Source organism: Mobula hypostoma, chromosome 11 (genome assembly GCF_963921235.1).
Source record: "Mobula hypostoma chromosome 11, sMobHyp1.1, whole genome shotgun sequence".
In the NCBI taxonomy this organism is placed as follows: Eukaryota; Metazoa; Chordata; class Chondrichthyes; order Myliobatiformes; family Myliobatidae; genus Mobula; species Mobula hypostoma.
This window is the reverse complement of record NC_086107.1, coordinates 19,441,196-19,462,076: the sequence shown is the minus strand read 5'-3', so window position 1 is coordinate 19,462,076 and position 20,881 is coordinate 19,441,196. Positions and strand designations below refer to the sequence as shown.

General features: G+C 43.5%; 1 protein-coding gene across 8 annotated transcripts in view; it reads right to left on the bottom strand.

Moving 5' to 3' along the window:
• LOC134353612 (protein kinase C-binding protein NELL1-like) overlaps positions 1–20,881 on the bottom strand; it is a 1,036,586-nt gene that overhangs the window by 36,676 nt on the left and 979,029 nt on the right. For all 8 annotated transcript variants that reach the window (XM_063061731.1, XM_063061736.1, XM_063061735.1 and 5 more), the window contains one exon: positions 5,529–5,753. In XM_063061731.1, coding sequence (XP_062917801.1) covers positions 5,529–5,753 — 225 coding nt within the window. The remainder of the gene's footprint in view (positions 1–5,528; positions 5,754–20,881) is intronic.

The window sequence follows — 20,881 nt, the reverse complement described above, 5'->3', positions numbered from 1 at the left end:
TTGACGAGCTTGCCTAAGGGCCAAGTGATTGTCTGTGAGTCCAAGTCCACTGGAGGCTGAAGGCCCTAAGATGACCTGCCATAGGGTCTGTGTCAGTGGACGGGTGGTTGGGAGGTAGATAGGATCTTGATTCGCTGTAGTTGTTGCTTGTGTGTTCTGCAAACATGTTTGGTGAGGCATGTTATGTTGATGCTGGAATGAGCTAATAACACTTGTGGCTGCCTCCCCACCCCACCCCCACATATTTATTTACTTACTGAGATACAGTGCAGAACAGGCCCTTCCAGCCTTTCAAGTCACACCACTCAGTAACAACAGATATAACCCTAGCCTAATCACAGCACAATTTTTAGTGACTAATTAACCTACCAACCGGTACACCCTTGGACTGTGGGAGGAAACCGGGGCAAGCAGTGGAAACCTACACGGCCACAGGGAGAACGTACAAACTCCTTATACATAGCGGCAGGAAATGAACCTGGGTGGCTGGTACTGTAAAGCGTTGTGCTAAGAACTACACTACTGTGCTGTCCCATTCCTTAGGTTGTGTGTCCGAGATAGACCAAGTGAATTTGAGGGCTGGGTGGAAGTTTGAAGTAAAGTCGATGAAATTGACGAGCTTGCCTAAGGGCCAAGTGATTGCCAATTGTCTGGGAGTCCAAGTCCACACATTTCATTGTGTGTTTTGATGTACACATGATAAATAAATAAGAGCTAAGATATAAAAGCAGAATTAGGCCACTTAGCCCATCGATTTTGATCTGCCATTTCATCTTGGCTGATCCATTTTTCCTCTCAGCCCCAATTTCCTGCATTTCCTCCCATATCCCTTCATGCCCTGACTAGTCAAGAATCTGTCAATCACTGCCCTAACTATACATAAAGACATGCCCTCCACAGCTGCCTGTAGCACCAGATTCCAGATACTCACCTCTCTCTAGATAAAGAAATATCTCCTCATCTCCATTCGAAAAGGATATGCCTCTATTCTGAGGGAGTGTCCTCTCGTCTTAGTCTCTTCTACCACTGGAAACATCCTCTCCACATCCACCCTGTCAAGGCCTTTCACCATTCGGAATGAATCTGAACCTGAATCTCCATCACTGGCACAACCTTCCCCATCATCAAGGACATCTTCAAAAGGTGTTGCCTCAGGAAGGCATCATCCACCATCAAAGGCCCTTCACCATCTGGGACATGGCCTCTTCTCATTGCTACAATCATGGAGGAGGTACCAGAGCCTGCAGCTGCACACTCAACACTCATTCAGATTCTGACATTGACTCGCTATGCAACACTCACACTCAGGTCTATCCATATAAACTTGCAGGAATCACAGATAGGAAGCAATTGCTTCAGGAAGTAAAATGGAGGGGAAGAACAACAAAAAAATCCCCAGATTGGCAAGGAGATGACTTAGAAGTGTGGCGGAGACAGGAACTCTGAGTGGTGAGCTGCAGGCTCCCGAGGAAGCAATGCTCACAATCCCAATGTACCAGGGCTACAGGCCAGCAGTGGGAACTCAGCTATCTGGTTGGCCAGGACCCAGTGGAGACTAGCAGCCAGCGTGACAGCCAACCAATCTGAACAAGGAGTTGGACCAGTATAAATGCAAGGACTCGGCAGAACGACATTCAATTGTGCACTGATGATGTCACCTTGACTGGTGACAAAAGAGTTGCGACCTAACCTGTGATTTGTTCAATGATTACACTAAATTGAGATTTGCTGGGTGGTGCTGCTTGAAGGGCTGGGAGGGGTTACTCAGCACTGTATCTCAATAAATACATAACCTCCAGGCTTGGCAAACAACCTTATAAACAAGCAGCCAAACCGAGATACCAATCGTCTCTTTAATTTCACACAGGAAGTCTCATCATTGTGGATTCATAATACGTTTATGATGATTAACTTTAATGTTTTGGAGTATCTAGATATGTATTGCAATGCTGTAACTTGGAAAACAAGGTACAAAAATGTGAACATGAGGGAAAACATAATAAGACCATAAGTCCCTAAGACAAAGGAGCAGAAGTCGGCCATTCAGCCCATCGAGTCTGCTCCGCCATTTTATCATGAGCGGATCCATTCTCCAATTAGTCCCACTCCCCCGCCTTCTCACCATAACCTTTGATGGCCTGGCTACTCAGATACCTATCAATCCCTGCCTTACATACACCCAATGACTTGGCCTTCACTGCCACCCGTGGCAACAAATTCCATAGATTCACCACCCTCTGGCTAAAACAATATCTTTGCACTTCAATTGGCCACTTCAGTTGGTGTGATAAGTCAGATGCCTTCCATCAGGGTGGCATGACAGTATAATGGTTAGTGTATCGCTATTTCAGTGCCAGTGACTCGTGTTCAAATCCCAGTGCTCTCTGCAAGGAGTTCGTTTTCCCTGTGACCTCCTCCGGGTGCCCGGATTTCCACCTACATTCTAAGGATATTTGGGTTAATAAATTAATCGGTCATATGGGTGTAATTGGACAGTACGGGCTCGCTGGGCCAGAAGGGTCTATTACCGAGCTGTATCTCTAAATAAAATTAATAAAAATAAATGCCTGTATTTTCACAATCACACTGCTGCATGCAATGGTCAATATGTGAGGAAATTAATGAGGATTCTCTACTGACGAGCATCGACATAACAGATGGGCGATAAGGATGAAGATGTATTCCCCCTCTGAACAATGAATTTGATTCCAACATAGCCTGTTCCTCTGATGGCTGTACTTTCACAATCATTTCTGCTGGACAGCTATGCTCAGCAGGAAATGAAAGTGATGTAAAATAATAGTCAGTAGAGGAGTGATTCACCAAGGCTAAAAGCTTAGGTGCATCTTCCAGGCTGTGAGAAAAAAAGGGTAAATTTACTCTATGATGGTCCTGTAACACAAATGAGCAAGAAGTACTTGAAAGTAAGTGCCTGAAATGGGGCAGTTTTCTATCTCTAAGTGCTAACAATCTGTGCCTTGATGATCACAAACATTCACAGTAATTTAATTGCAAATCTGACACCTTATTGCAAGGCAGTTGGAAGGAAAGTGCTGTTTTATTCATGGATAAAAATGATAGGTTTGGATAAAATAACACATTCTGGAACTATGTCTATCTGATTCATAATGGACTTACGATGATTAACATCAATGTTTTAGAGTATCAGAAATTGCTGGCCCCCCACAGTCTTTATAATCATTACAGAGGCTCTGCTCATGTCAACCTTCTATAGATAGCTGAATTTAATGATAGTCTGATTGATACACGATGGAAAGCACATAGAAGATAATTGTGGCAGTGCCTAGGTTTGCTCAGTCACTGGGCCTGGATGGTCCAGTGGGTGAATCAAAGTTCCCACTGACCAGATCAAAAAGAGATCTGAATCAAATCAGAGCTGCAGAACATTTTTAATGACTGCGTATTAGCATCAGCTTGCAGATAATATGTAGTGTTGTGCTCATTTTAATTGAGAACTGCAATAACTACCTTTCAAGTTTATTATCTAATGATCAAGATCATCAGCACATCAGTTTATAAAAAATACAGCCCTAATCAGCTACAACATAAACTCCATTTGTATACACCAATTTATCTAGCAAGTAACGTTTCAGAGAATTGTCGGTGGTGAGCATAAACTTTATGAAACCAGAGAGTTATTCTATCTAATTTTCTAAATAAGACAAAAGAAAAAGTAACTAAGTACTCTTCATCTTGATGGTCATCATTGGTTATTCTGGTCACCTCATTATATGAAAAAATGTGGAAGCTTTACAGAGGAGATTTACCAGGATGCAGCCTGGATTAGCTATGACTGAGCTGGGGCTTTTCTCTTTGGAGCAAAGGAGGATGAGTGATGACTTTATAGAGGTGCACAAGAGACGATAAGGGACATTGACTGGATAGCCAAAGACCTTTTCCCAGGGGCATAATTTTAAGGTGATTGGAGGAAAGTCATAAGGGGATGTCAGAGGCAAGTTTTTTACACAGAGAGTAGTGGATGTGTGGGGCAGGGGTGGCAGAGGCTAAGAAACTCTTAGATAGGCCCAAGGATGATAGAAAAATGGAGGCCCTGTGGGAGGAAAGGGTTAGGTTGTTCTTAGAAAAGGTCGGCAGAGCATCATGGGCCAAAGGACCTGTACTGTGCTGTAGTCTCCTGTGTTTTATCTTTACATACTATCATATTTCCTTACAACCCAAAAGGTGCCAATTTCTGCCCTTGAAATCTCTAGCAGCTCAATAGAACAGTCCCATTCCCCAGTTAACTTTCCCTAAAACATTTTTACATCACATCCCCATCAACAGCCCCCAGATTCTATCACCCATGAGGGTCAATTTACAACAGGCATCTACCCTACCGAAATGCACATCTTTGGAGTGAGGGAGGAAACTGGAACAGCTAGAGAAACCCACACAGTCACAGGATGACCATGCAAACTCTGCAAAGAGAGCAGCAAGGATCTGGATGGAACATGGGCCGCAGCAGCTGTGGGCCAGTAATTCTACTCACTATGCTAACCTAACAGATTTATAGCTTCCTTGCAATACAAAAGCTGAATTTCAAAATAATTTCTAAAACATGATTCTCATACATTTTCAATTACTCCTTCAAGATATATGTAGCCTGAACTACATGTGTGTACGCACTTAATAAATCGATGGGTATGATGGATAGCTTGTAGGCTAGTGGGATTCACTTTGTCACGTAGCAATCTGGAGAAACCTTCTAACACCTATTCCAAGATTCAAGATTCTAGATTCAAGTTTATTTATCATGTGTACATCAAAATAAACGTGTCACTTCCGGTAACAACCAGCCCGCGGTGTCACCACATATTCAGGTGCCAACGTAGTATGCCCACAATGCTTGGCTGAACAACGCAGAACACAACGAAACTGCACTCCAGTCTGAACTCCGAACACCTTTGTCTGCCCTGCCTTTTCATTTACTGCCCCTGATCTTCACCACCCCCTCATCCCTGTCTCTAAACTGTAAGGTGGTCCCTAACTCCCTCTCACTCCACAAAACCATCCCCAGGAACCTAACAAATGGATTTTATTTATTTCGCGATATGGCGTGGAGCAGGCCATTTTGGCCCTTTGAGCCATCAGCACCCCAGCAACCCCTGCCAGTCCAGATTAACCATAACCTAGTCATGGGACAATTTACAATCACCAATTAACTTACTGTGGACTGTGGGAAGAAACCAGAGCACCCGGAGAAAACTCACACATTCCACGGGGAGGACGTACAGAGACTCCTGACAGAACAGCGGCAGAAGTGAACTCCAAACTCTGGAACGGCCCGAGCTGTAATAGCATCACACTAACCGATCCACTGCCTTAGTGCCCTAAAACACTATAAAACAACTAAAACTGAGGCCTGGCCTCAATGGAGGTCACAGTTCAGCACCGTACTGAACACAGTTACGCACTTGCAGAAAATCGCGATGGGATGTACACTGAGCCGCAGCAAGATCATTCTGAGATATGACAAAGTAACACAAAACATTCGCGCAGTACAATACCTTGCACTTGCAAGTTGTGCAGGGGGATCCAGCCACGGTCCATATCGAGCCACTTAGTTGCGTTATTCCTTGGTTGTCTATACATGTCTGCCGGATATCATAGACCATGTTGTCAGCTAAGCAGGGGTCACTCACGCAGCGAGGGCAGCACTCCCCATCTGGAATGGTCGTATACTCACAGCTGAGAGCTGGGCAGGTTAAAGGCCAGCAGTCCACTTCTCCTTGCTACACACACACACACATATACACACAAACATGAGGTCAGGCTTAATAGAAAATTGTTGTATTCACCTGGTAAGCAAATGAGAACCAACAAGTCATTCATCCACTGAGAAACAATCATGCAGTGTGTATTCAATGTTAAATGATACAGCTCTTTACAACTAAACCATGTTCACACTCAGTATTCCTGTTGGCACACTTCCAGGGAGACGAGAAAGAATTATACCTGTGTTTCTCTTTGTGTTTACAACTCAAATCAATAACAAAAGAAGTACCGTCATGGAACATTTAGATAGAGGTACAAAAGCCCAGGTTTTGAAACTTGTGATTAGTACCAAGGGTATGTAGTGTTGAACGCTGAGCTCTAATTAATAACCAGCAGCCTAGTGTAGGTATTGCTATTGTCCAGGTGCTCCAAATCTCAGTGCAGAACCAGTGACATTGCATCCGCTTTAGACTTATTGTGGCGATAGGCAAATTGCATTGAGACTGGGTTCTTGCCTAGGCAGGTGTTGATTCTGGCCATGGCCAACCTCTCAGAGCACTTCATCGCAATAGATATGAGTGTAACTGGGCGACAGTCATTGAAGCGGCTCACTCTGCTCTTCTTGGGCACTGGTATGATTGGCACCCTTTTGAAGCAGCCAGAAATCTCTGACTGCGGCATTGAGAGATTAAAGATGTAGAACCATAGAACCATAGAAACTACAGCACAGAAACAGGCCTTTTTGCCCTTCCTGGCTGTGCCGAACCATTTTCTGCCTAGTCCCACTGACCCGCACACGGACCATATCCCTCCATACACTTCCCATCCATGTATCTGTCCAATTTAAAAAAGAACCCGCATTTACCACCTCGTCTGGCAGCTCATTCCATACTATCACCACTCTCTGTGTGAAGAAACCCCCCTAATGTTCCCTTTAAACTTTTCCCCCCTCACCCTTAACCCATGTCCTCTGGTTTTTTTCTCCCCTTGCCTCAGTGGAAAAAGCCTGCTTGCATTCACTCTATCTATATCCATCATAATTTTATATACCTCTATCAAATCTCCCCTTATTCTTCTACGCTCCAGGGAATAAAGTCCTAACCTATTCAACCTTTCTATGTAACTGAGTTTCTCAAGTCCCGGCAACATCCTTGTAAACCTTCTCTGCACTCTTTCAACCTTATTTATATCCTTCCTGTAATTTGGTGACCAAAACTGAACACAATACTCGAGATTCGGCCTCACCAATGCCTTATACAACCTCATCATAACATTCCAGCTCTTATACTCAATACTTTGATTAATAAAGGCCAATGTACCAAAAGCTCTTTTTACGACCCTATCTACCTGTGACGCCACTTTTAGGGAATTTTGTATCTGTATTCCCAGATCCCTCTGATCCACTGCACTCCTCAGTGCCTTACCATTAACCCTGTATGTTCTACCTTGGTTTGTCCTTCCAACGTGCAATACCTCACACTTGTCAGTATTAAACTCCATCTGCCATTTTTCAGCCCATTTTTCCAGCTGGTCCAAGTCCCTCTGCAGGCTCTGAAAACCTTCTTCACTGTCTACTACACCTCCAGTCTTTGTATCATCAGCAAATTTGCTGATCCAATTTACCACATTATCATCCAGATCATTGATATAGATGACAAATAACAATGGACCCAGCACTGATCCCTGTGGCACACCACTAGTCACAGGCCTCCACTCGGAGAAGCAATTCTCTACTACCACTCTTTGGCTTCTTCCATTGAGCCAATGTCTAATCCAATTTACTACCTCTCCATGTTTATTATTTATACAGGTATTGAGGTCCAGTGAAAATAATTGTATTGCATATCATACATACGGAGCATTTCTTTGGAACAGTGCATTGAAGTAGTACAAGGGAAAACAATAACAGAGTGCAGAATAGTGTTATAGTTACAGAGAAATTGCAATGCACGCTTGCAATAAAGTGCAAGGGTTGTGAGGAAAGAGATTGTGATGTCGTCCATCTTATCATACTGGGGACCGTTCAATCGTCTTATAACTTCAGGATAGAAGCTATCCTTGGGCCTGATGGTATGTGCTTTCAGGATTTTGTATCCTCTGCCATATGGGAGGAGGGAGAAAACTGAAGGACATGCATTATTCGGTGCTGAATGGTGTGGACATCATAGAAAGCGGGTGGGGGGACGCAGTTGCAGTGTAAAGGGCAGGTGCAGACAATGTTTTAAGGGGAGGGAGAGGTGTTGGGACTTCTCCCTCCTCCTCACATGCTCCGCCTCCACTCCCACCACTACCCGTAGGTTCCACCCCTCCACCCCCTCCGTGACAGCACTCAGCTGCAATGCCCTGGCAACCAGCAGTGAGGTGAAGTTTGGGGCAGACAATTCGAGGGTGAACCCGGAGAGTGAGGAGCATCTCAGAGCTGGAGAGAGGAGGAGTGGGGGTTTGCAGACAGTAGGGTAATTCTCAGTAATGGGGAGAGAGAATGCACAGTGAATTCCCTTGGAGGCAGAGAGAAGCTGTAGGGGACACAAGCGCATGGGAAATCACAGTGTAACTCTTCAGCTAGGTGGCATTGAGGGACAAAGTGTCAGAGCAAATGGTCAATGAAGGTAATTTCCATGTGTCCTCCTCCCCTTCTTGGGTCTAGGCTTCAGACACTCTATGCTCCCCTCATCTGGGAGTGGGCACTGAACACATTGTCCTCTCTATCTCTGGGAACAGTTGGTGGACACTATCATCCCCACTATCTATGGAATACACAGTCCATAAGAGATAGGAGCAGAATTAGGCCACTTGGCTGGTTGTGACTGCTTCACCATTCCTTAATGACTGATTTATCATCCCTCTCAACCCCATTCTCCTACATTTTTCCCATAACCTTTGATGACCTGACTAACTAAGAAGCTATCAACCTCTGCTTAAAATATACCCAATGACTTGGCTTCCACAGCTGTCCTTGGTAATGAATTCCACAGATTCACCACCTTCTGGCTAAAGAAATTCCTTTTCATATCTGTTCTAAATGGTCATCCTTGTATTCTGAGGCTGCGTCTCTGGTCCTAGACCTCCCATGGTAAGAAACATCTCTCCATATCCACTCTATCTAGGCCTTGCAGTGTTTGGTAGGCTTAAATAAAATCCCTCTCCCATTCTTCTAAACTTCAGCAAATACAGGCCCAGAACCAGGAAATGCTCCTCATACATTAATCTTTACATTTTTGGGGTCATTCTTGTGAACCTCCTCTAGACCCTCTCCAATGGCAGCACTTGCTTTCTTACAAAAAGGGCCCAAAACTGCTCAAAATACTCTGTGTGGTTATCAGACAGTGACATGCACTTCTCATTTCTGTCTGTCACTCTTACGCCGCCTCTGATCTGGGCCGACATTTATGTGCTGGGCAGCACCTAATTAATTAGCTTGTTTATTTCGACTTCTTTCTTAAAGATGTGCTGGGTGCGTTCTGGCTACCACTGCACCGCTGCATTCTTTGCGGCCCGGAGGTTGGGGACCACTGGTCTACAATCATCAGGTTCCTAAACCAACATGGACAACTCCACCCACCAATCTGCACTGATTCCACAACCCACAGACCCACCCCCATTATTGAGAACATGTTCTCAATGTTCTTTTTTTTTATTTGCATGAATTGTCTTCTTTTGCACAATGCTTGTTTGTCATAGTTCCGTTTGTCTTTCTGTATAGCCTATTTCATAAGTTCTATTGTATCTCTTTATTTCCTGTAAATGCCTGCAAGGAAATGAATCTCAAGAGATAAATGGTAACATATATGTAGTTTGATAATAAACTTACTGTGACTTTGACTAATGCCTCAGAGTAGACTAAAGTGGAATTGAGTTTATAATCTAGTTTAACAATTCAATATATTGTTAGGATTGCTATGTGCATTCCTACCAAGCAGATATTAGTTCATAATGTGCCCATGATACATTATGAACAACAACAAAAGTATTTGTTTATTCATGACAACACAAGTAAATCCGATCATCTTTTATTTATTAACAAGAGAAAATCTGCAGATTTCTCGAACCCAGTAATTGCACCCCCCACCATTCCCCCATTCCCATTTCCCTCTCTCACTTAATCTCCTTATCTGCCCATCACCTCCCTCTGGTGCTCCTTCCCCCTCCCTTTCTCCCACGGTCTTCCATCCTCTCCTATCAGATTCACCTTTCTCTAGCCCTTAATCTACTTCACCAATCGACTTCCCAGCTCTTTACTTCACCGCTCCCCCTCCTCTGGCTTCACCTATCACCTACTACCTTGTACTCTGCCTCTTCTCCCCACACCTTCTTACTCTAGTTTCTAATGTCTTTTTTCCCTGCCCTGATGAAGCGTCTTGGCCTGAAATATCGACTGTTCATGCTTTTCTATAGATACTGCCTGGTTTGCTGAGTTCCTCCAGCATTTTGTGTGTGTTACTGTATCTTTTGTTTAATGTCTGTGAAGCACTGTTATATAAAAATAAAAAAAGGTAAAAATGTCAAATATTGGAGGGCATTGCCTTAAGGTGAGAGAGAGAAACTTTTTAGAAGATGTGCGGGTTAATTTTTAAAAAAGGATTAAGAATATGGAAAATAAATGAAAAACAGTTTTGAAGCTATTGCCCCTTTATGAAGTATGTCAAGTGACTAACAACAGCAAAGACGTTCCAGAAGCAAACTAGAAAGACCACATAATAAACTACACACATTTTATTTGAGGTACTCATGCACATCAGTCTGTGCATTTTGCATTGGATTTTCTTTTGAGACTAAGAACCACAACAAGGAGTCACAGCCATCAAAAAGAATGAAGTTATTGAGGCTGTTGTGAGGTCACATGACAAAGTAGATAGGGTGAGTTAAAGACGCTTGTGATTGATTATGACAAATTGACCACAAGTATTGGCTGGGATCATAACCAGAGAATGCTGGAGATGTTCTTCAGGTCATGCAGTAAGATACAGAATTAACACTTCAGATCTTTCTGTTAATCCTTGGGAAATGGTGGCAGCTGCAAATTTAATGGGAGTGCAAAGATAAATCTAATAACTGGCCAAGTGGAAGGCTGTATAAAGTAGCAATCTCAGAATCATATACTCCTCCTCATTTTGTATACATCTCTATGATCTCTTCTTTTGCAAGCTCCTGTATCTGCCACCCAACCCAGCTCAAGTCCTCAGTTCTCCCCTTGGACAAAAGATGGTCTTTCATGTCCAATGCCTCCCCCACCAACTATCCCAAGTCTGCTTTCTTCCCTCTCACTCCACTCCTCTGCCACTTTAAAAATGAAGGACAAATTGAGCAATTATTTGCTGTGTCCTTTCATCCAGAGAGAAAAATTCCACACAGTTATCATGGGACAGGCCTTTCTACGTCCTGGCCCCTATACAGCCAGTTGAAAAATGGTAGGTAGCACAGTAGTGTAGAGGTTAGCACAATGGTTAACAGGACCAGCGACCCGGGTTCAATTCCTGCTGCGACTTGCAAGGAGTTTGTACATTCTGCCTGTGACTGCGTGGGTTTCCTCTGGGGGATCTGGTTTCCTCCCACAGTCCAAAAATGTACCAGTTGGTAGGTTAATTGGTCATTGTAAATTGTCGCTTGATTAGGCAAGGGTTAAATCAGGGGTTGCTGGGCAGTGTAGCTTGAAGGGTCAGAAGGACCTATTCCACACTGTATGTCAATCAATCAATCAATCAATCAATAAAAAGATAAAAGGATGAAACCTCCCTGTCTTCTCTCCTTGACAGAGTAAGAAAGTAAATAGAATGGAATTCTTCTCAGTAGAAGATGTGAAGAGGGAGAACACGAGAGGGCAGGAAGGAAGGCAGAAGTTGCTCATGGAAAAAGTGAAGGTAGAAGAGAAGGGGTCACCCTTTATCAGCAGGACTGAAGGGTTTTGGCTCGAAACATCAACTGTACTCTTGCTGCCTGGTCTGCTGAGTTCCTCCAGCATTTTGTGTGTGATCCTGAGATTAATTTCCTTGTGGGCATACACAATATACTTATAGAATAATAATCAATACCAAATCAATAAAAGGCCGCCCAGTGGGGGCACTTAACCAGAGTGCAGAAGACGAAATAATAATAATAAATAAATAAGCAATAAGTAGAAACATAGAACATAGAAACATAGAAAACCTACAGCACAATACAGGCCCTTCGGCCCACAAAGCTGTGCCGAACATGTCCCTACCTGAGAACTACCAAGGCTTTACCCATAGCCTTTTATTTTTCTAAGCTCCATGTAGTCATCCAGGAGTCTTTTAAAAACCCTATTGTTTCCGCCTCCTCCACCACCGCTGGCAGCCCATTCCACACACTCACCACACTCTGCATAAAAAACTTACCCCTGACATCTCCTCTATATCTACTTTCAAGCATCTAAAACTATGCCCTCTTGTGCTAGCCATTTCAGCCCCGGAGAAAAGCTTCTGACTATCCACACGATCAATGCCTCTCATCATCTTATACACCTCTATCAGGTCACCTCTCATCCTCCGTCGCTCCACGGAGAAAAGACCGAATTCGCTCAACCTATTCTCATAAGTCATGCTCCCTAATGCAGGCAACATCCTTGTAAATCTCCTCTGCACCCTTTCTATGGTTTCCACATCCTTCCTGTAGTGAGGCGACCGGAATTGAGCACAGTACTCCAAGTGCGGTCTGACCAGGGTCCTATATAGCTGCAACATTACCTCTGGGCTCTTAAACTCAATCCCACGATTGATGAAGGCCAATGCACCGTATGCCGTCTTAACCACAGAGTCAACCTGCATAGCAGCTTTGAGTGTCCAATGGATTCAGACCCCAAGATCCCTCTGATCCTCCATGCTGCCAAGTGTCTTACCATTAATGCTATATTCTGCCATCGTATTTGACCTACCAAAATGAACCACCTCACACTTATCTGGCTTGAACTCCATTTGCCACTTCTCGGCCCAGTTTTGCACCCTATCAATGTCCTGAAGTAACCTCTGACAGCCCTCCACACTATCCACAACACCCCCAACCTTTGTGTCATCAGCAAATTTACTAACCCATCCCTCCACTTCCTCATCCAGGTCATTTATAAAAATCACAAAGAGTAGGGGTCCCAGAACAGATCCCTGAGGCACACCACTGGTCACCAGTCTCCATGCAGAATATGACCCATCTACAACACTTTGCCTTCTGTGGGCAAGCCAGTTCTGGATCCACAAAGCAAGGTCCCCTTGGATCCCATGCCTCCTTACTTTCTCAATAAGCCTTGCATGCACTACCTTATCAAATGCCTTGCTAAAATCCATATACACTAGATCTACGGCTCTACCTTCATCAATGTGTTTAGTCACATCCTCAAAAAATTCAATCAGGCTCGTAAGGCACGACCTGCCTTTGACAAAGCCATGCTGATTACTCCTAATCATATTATGCCTCTCCAAATGTTCATAAATCCTGCCTCTCAGGATCTTCTCCAACAACTTTTCAACCACAGAAGTAAGACTCACTGGTCTATAATTTCCTGGACTATCCCTACTCCCTTTCTTGAATAAGGGAACAACATCCACCACCCTCCCATCTTCCGGATCCTCTCCCGTCCCCATTGATGATGCAAAGATCATTGCCAGAGGCTTAGCAATCTCTTCCCTCACTTCCCACAGTAGCCTAGGGTACATCCCATCCAATCCCGGTGACTTATCCAACTTGATGCTTTCCAAAAGCTCCAGCACATCCTTTGTCTTAGTATCTACATGTTCAAGCTTTTCAGTCCACTGCAAATCATCCCTACAATCGCCAAGATCCTTTTCCGTAGTGAATACTGAAGCAAAGTATTCATTAAGTACCTCTGCTATTTCCTCTGTTTCCATACACACTTTTCCACTGTCACACTTGATTGGTCCTATTCTCTCATGTCTTATCCTCTTGATCTTCGCATACTTGTAAAAAGGGATTTTCCTTAATCCTGTCCTCCAAGGCCTTCTCATGGTCCCTTCTGGCTCTCCTAATTTCATTCTTAAGCTCCTTCCTGCTAGCCTTATAATATTCTAGATTCCTATCATTACCTAGTCTTTTGAACCTTTCGTAAGCTCTTCTTTTCTTCTTGACTAGATTTACAACAGCCTTTGTACAGCACGGTTCCTGTACCCTACCATCCCTTCCATGTCTCATTGGAGCATACCTACTCAGAACCCCACACAAATATCCCCTGAACATTTGCCACATTTCTTCCGAATGTTTCCCTGAGAACATCTGTTTCCAATTTATGTTTCCAAGTTCCTGCCTGATGGCCTCATAGTTCCCCTTACTCCAATTAAATGTTTCCCTAACTTGTCTGTTCCTATCCCTCTCCAATGCTATGGTAAAGGAGAAAGAAATGTGATCACTATCTCCAAAATGCTCTTGCACTGAGAGGCCTGATACCTGACCAGGTTCATTTCCCAATACCAGATCAAGTACTCCCTCTCCTCTTGTAGGCTTATCTGTATATTGTGTCAAGAAACCTTTCTGAACATACTTAACAATTTCTACCCCATCTAAACCCCTCACTCTAGGGAAATGCCAATCAATATTTGTGAAATTAAAATCTCCCACCACAACATTCCTGTTATTATTACTCCTTTCCAGAATCTGTCTCCCATATCTGTTCTTCTATGTCCCTGTTACTATTGGGTGGTATATAAAAAATTGGGGTGTATGGGGTGTCAGGGTGGGGTAGCACCTCTGGTGGGGGAACATGTCGCGTCCTTTTCAGGGCGGTTAGTCCACCTTTGGTCCCCACCTGGCACTCAGCTCTCACCTGTGACTCCCCGTAGCTGTTTTTATGCGACAGCGGCCACACCCCAGGCAACGGCTTCGACAAGCCGGCTAAATCAGGTGAGGGTAGCCGACGGGTCTCAAACCCTCGGTGTGATAGGGAGTTGTCTATCCCAGCATGTGAAGACAGACTCCGGCGGATTGAGCGGACGAGACCTATGGAAGGTCCAACGGTCAAGAAGGCGGTCTCTGCAAGTGTCACGGAACGTGTAGAGCAGGACAAGACACAGAAGACGTCCTGGTCATCCACTGCGTCTAGTCCCATCTCCAGCCGTCTAGACTCTGTCTTGCCACTGGATCCAGATGGGAATTGGGAAGAGAGAGTGAGGCTGACGCTGTGCAACTCTCCCTCACTTAAATCCAAATCACGTGCTAGTCTCGACACCATCATAATGGTGTCGAGGTCCTCATCGATGTCAACGATGGACGAACAACCAACCATATAAAAAACACCCAGCAAAGTTATTGACCCTTTCCTATTCCTAAATTCTACCTACAGAGATTCTGTAGACAACCCCTCCATGACTTCCTCCTTTCCTGCAGCCATGACACTATCTTTGATCAACAGTGCCATGCCCCCACCTCTTTTGCCTCCCTCCCTATCCTTTCTGAAACATCTAAAGCCCGGCACTTGAAGTAGCCATTCCTGCCCCTGCATCATCCAAGTCTCTGTAATGGCAACAACATCATAGCTCCAAGTGCTGATCTATACTCTAACCTCATATGCTTTATTCATAACATTCTTTGCATTAAAATAGACACATCTCAAATCATCGGTCTGAGCGCATATCTTCTCTATCACCTGCCTATCCTCCCTTTCGCACTGTCTCCAAGCTTTCTCTATTTGTGAGCCAACCTCTGTCATTTCAGTTCAGTTCCCACACCCCAGCAATTCTAGTTTATACTCTCCCCAATAGCGTTAGTAAACCTCCCCGCCAGAATATTGGTCCCCCTCGTATTCAAGTGCAACCCATCCATTTTGTACAGGTCACACCTGCCCCAGAAGAGGTCCCACTGATCCAGATATCTGAATCCCTGCCCCCTGCTCCAATCCCTCAGCCATACATTTATCCTCCACCTCACTCTATTCCTATACTCACTGTCATGTGACACAGGCAGTAATCCCAAGATTACTACCTTTGAGGTCCTGCTTCTCAACTTCCTTCCGAACTCCCTGTAGTCTGTTTTCAGGATATCAAGAACATGAGATGAAGAGCCCTTGAAGTGAGTCAATTGGTTGTGGGAACATTTCAATGTTGAAGGAAGTGAAGTTGAGTGAAGTTGTCCCCTTTGGTTCAAGAGTCTGATGGTTGAGCGGTAGTAACTATTTCTGAGCCTGGTGTTGTGAGTCCGGAGGCTCTTGTACCTTCTCCCTGATGGCAGCAGTGAGAAGAGTGCACAGCCTGGATGGGTGGGGGGTGGTTCACTGATGATGGATTTTGCTTTTCCATGACAGTGTTTCATGTAGATGTGCTCAGTGCTTGGGAGGGCTCTACCCATAATGGACTGGGCCATATCCACTACTTCTTGTAGGATTTTCCATTCAAGGGCATTGGTGTTTCCATACCAGGCCGTGATGCTGCCAGTCAATATACTTCCCACTACACATCTACAGAAGGTTGTCAAAGATTTAGATGTTATGCCAAATCTCTGCAAACTCCTAAGGAAGTAGAAGCACTGCTGTCTTTTCATCACATTAGATATTTTTTTGAGCATATTCAACATCTGAGTATTCAAATCCTCTTGGGGCAGAGAGTTCAAATGCTTCACCAAATAAAGATTTGCCCTCATTGCAATCCTAAATGGCCAACAGCCCATCCTGAAACTTCCTACCTTGGAACCTTATTTCTTCAAAGTGACTTTGAATTGAGGGGATGAGGCTGCATGTAAAAGTGACGGACTTGATTCAGTTTATTTCATTTTCACACTGTCTACTGTTTTGGACAAAGGTGTGATGTCATATGTTATTGAGAAACTTCTGTTGTACAAAATATTCCTTACAATTAACCAGTTTTGAAAATTAAACCATTAGAGTTTTGAATGTCTGCTAATCCAGTGCAGACAGAGGGTTGTGGTTCTGTGAAATGTTCTGCCTCAGAAGGCAGTGGAGGCCAATTCTCTGGATTCGTTCAAGAAAGAGTTAGATAGAGCTCTTAAAGATAGCGGAGTGAAGGGATATGGGGAGAAGGCAGGAAAAGGGTACTGACTGTGGATGATCTGCCATGATCACAGTGAATGGTGGTGCTGGCTCGAAGGGCTGAATGGCCTACTCCTGCACCTATTGACTATTGCCTATTCTCTAATTCAGTTGTGCCTTTTACATAGGGAAATATTTTAAGGCCCTAGCTCGTTGACCTCAAGCCATCAAGCAGAAGGTACTGCAGCATAAGAACCAGGGGTAACAGCCTCTTCCACCAGGCTTTTAGACATCTTAGCACCCTGCTGCCACCCAGCACACCCATGTACACCCTGTCTGAATACACATCACATCCGCCAACCCACCCCCCCAAATCTCCAACTCACTGATACACTCTCATCCTACACTGGTCACTTTTCATCTTTTATTGCTGTTGCTTCACATATTTATACTACTGCTTGTTTTATTATAATAGTGAGAGTAACATTATACTGTCTTATATAAACAGGCACCTCACGCTTTATGTCAACCCGGCCACTCAAGGACAGTGCTCATGTTATTTTGTCTGTGCTGGATTGTAAGTATATTTGCTGGGTGTGCACATTCCTATCATGGGAATTAAAAATGAACTATTTTCCTTCAATGCGCACATGGAACACAATAGCGTAATAAAAAGGAAGCAATAACTAAAAGGCAATGGGCTTAAGGTGAACGGAGAAGGATTTAAAAGGGGCTTGAGAGGCAACCTCTTTACACCGGTTGGTGCGTGGCTGAGAAAGGTACAACAACATCATTGGACAGGTACACGGGTAGAAAAGATTTAAAAGCTTATGGTCCAAATGCAGATAAATGGGAGTACTTAGAATGGCATCTTGGTGGGCACAGACAAATTGGTCTGAAAAGTTTGTTTCTCTATTGTCTTATTCTATGACTGTATACCACAAGAAATATGAAAACTTTTAAAAAATACGGATCATATTTATGATCTGGATTTCATTGCCTTGAGGCAAGATGGAAACAGAATCAATCATAGTTTTAAATGGATTTGGATAAGCACTCAGGGAAAATAAGTTTCAGGACAATAATGACAGAGCAAAATAATGGGACTGATAGATTGATTCACTAGTCTTGAAGGGTTACATGGTCTCTTTCTGCATTCTAACTATTGCAAGGTATGCTGACACTCTCAATATTATGCTGTAGCTGGGGCTGTTCATTCAGTATACTCAGCTACTAAAATCAGACTTCTTGGACTGTATCATTATTTTCAATACTTCTCTGATCTGGCCCATAACTTGTCTTGTACTTCTAAATATAGAGTAACCTTTCACGCCTCTTCTTAACATTTGCAGCATACCAGAGAATCTGTATTGCATCTTCCCTTGTTCTTCAATAACCTTCCTAAGATCTGCAGGGTGATGTTGCACATAGCAAGAATTAGTCTTACAGTGTTTTACTGACTCAATACACCTTCTATTTTCTTGAAACTGTAATTCTACTGTAGTGTATGGGGTGTCTAGGGAAGGGTAGAATCTCTGGTGAGGGGGCTTGTTGTGTTTATGCTGGGGTAGTTCACTCTTCTTTGGTCCTCGTCGGATACTCAGCTCTCAGCTGCAGCTCCAGGTAGTTGTTTGCAGGCATCAGTGACCACACCCCAGTACACCACTTCAACAGGCGCACTAAACCAGGTGAGGGTAGCTGAAAGCCTCATACACTGATAAGATAGGGATATGCCTTTCCCAGCAAATGAAGTCAGCTCTGGTGGACTGGGCAGATGAGATGTACAGTGAGATCCAATGGGGAGGAAGATGGTACCGTGACACATCATGGAGAGTGAAGAACATGAGAAGTCCTAGAAGATGTCATGGTCATCCACTGCAACCAAGGAAGACCTCAACCTTTTGACGCTTATTCATACCACTGGACCTGGACTTCTGAGGTCAAGTGAGTGGAACTGCCCAGTGCAATAGCATTTCCACTTTAAAGACTCTACTGCACAGTTTTTATTGTCATCCTCAGACACGATGGACAACCACCACTACCATAATTCTGAGTGCTGCTAAAATATCATTATTCAATAACGTCAGCTGTGTTTTCCTTTCCACTAATGCTTCCTGGTATATGAACGGACAATAGGTACTATTATGGTTGAATTGTTGGTAGAATCTCAGGTGGTGACGAGAGGGCGTACAGGAGTGAGATATGCCAACTAGTGGAGTGGTGCCATAGCAACAACCTGGCATTTAATGTCAGTAAGATGAAAGAGCTGATTGTGGACTTCCAGAAGGGTAAGATGAAGGAACCTCATAGGGGGATCAGAAGTGGAGAGAATAAGCAGTTTCAAGTTCCTGGGTGTCAAGGTCTCTGAGGATCTAACCTGCTCCCAACATATTGATGTAGTTATAAAAAAGGCAAGACAGAGGCTATACTTTATTAGGAGTTTGAAGAGACTTGGTATGTCAACAAATACACTCAAAATCTTCTATAGTGTACCATGGAGAGCATTCTGACAGGCTGCATCACTGTCTGGTATGGAGGGGCTACTGCACAGGACTGAAAAAAGCTGCAGAAGGATGTAAATCTAGTCAGCTCCATCTTGGGTACTAGCCTATAGAGTACCCAGGACATCTTTAGGGAGCGGTGTCTCAGAAAGGCAATGTCCATTATTAAGGACCTTCAGCACCCAGGGCATGCCCTTTTCTCACTGTTACCATCAGGTAGGAGGTACAGAAGTCTGAAGGCACACACTCAGCGGTTCAGGAACAGCTTCTTCCCCTCTGCCATCCCATTCCTAAATGGACATTGAATCTTTGGACACTACTTCACTTTTTTTTTAAGATACAGTATTTCTGTTTCTGCATGTTTTTAAAATCTATTCAATATACGTAATTGATTTACTTGTTTATTTATTATTATTATTATTATTATTATTATTTTTGTTCTATTTATTATTGTTTTTTCCCTGCTTATGCATTATGTATTGCATTGAACTGCTGCTGCTAAGTTAACGAATTTCATGTCACATGCCGTTGATAATAAATCTCATTCCGATTCTGATTCTGATACCTATACGAGGAGTTGGGGGTTGGGGCCGTCAGCCTTAATTACAATTCTCTAGGTTTGCAAGATGCATTTGTAGGTTTGCCTTTGGCTTCACAACAAAAAAAACCTGCTTGAGGAACTCAGTAGGTCAGGCAGTATCTATAGAGGCAGAGGAATGATTGACATTTTAGACACAGCCATCTCTGTCAAAATCTCTCTCATTTTACCTTTGAGTTCTTTTTGCTTGTAATGGTGAGCTTAGTCCAAAAGTGATACTGATGTCCTATTTAAATTAAAGGGCTCAAATTAAAATTCTTCGACCAGGTGAATTCCCTTATCAATCTCGATGTGTTTCTTTGAGCTAAGCACTGGGTGTCAGGTAATTGCTGAAAACTATTATTAAGGAAGCAATAGCAGGAATTAGAAAATGATTACATCACTAGACAGAGTCAATATGGTTTTATGCAACCAAAATATTGCTAATTACTATAGATTTACTTGGAGGATGCAACTAGCAGGGGAGAAAAAGGGAAGCCAGAGAACATAGTGCATGAGATGTCACAATGAAAGATCACTGCACAAGGCAGATTCACGTAACATCTTACCAAGAAAAGAGAATAGGTATCATACAAAAGACTCAAGGCAAGGATAATGGGGCCATCTTCAAATTGGCAGGTTGTAACTAAGGGGTGCCCCATTGAGTTGAGCTAGTTCAGCTGCTTATCCCTGCCAATACCGGCATTATTTGCCTATCCTCTGAGAAAATGGTGATGTATTGTCTTCTTCTAAGTTTTCTGATGATTAAAAATGAGGTGGGATTCTAAGTATAGAGGATGGTATGATGAAGCTTTCACAGAATTATGATTTTTTTTGGAACGTGAGAATCTAGTCAGCAATCATGCTCACAGGGACGGTATGCTTATAAATTAAAGTCACTGAAACCTAACATGTGAGGACAATGAACAAATTAGGAGGCAAATGGTATGCCAATCTTCATTATGTGAAATAACTGTATAGAACATCCTGGAACATTCTGTAAGACTTTGAGATCCTAATCTGAGAAAAGAATCTACTGGACATAGAAAGAGTACAGGGATGGATGCGGAGGGATTTAGTAGACTAAACAATATTCTCTAAACTTCAGAAGAATGAGAGGAGGTCCAAACA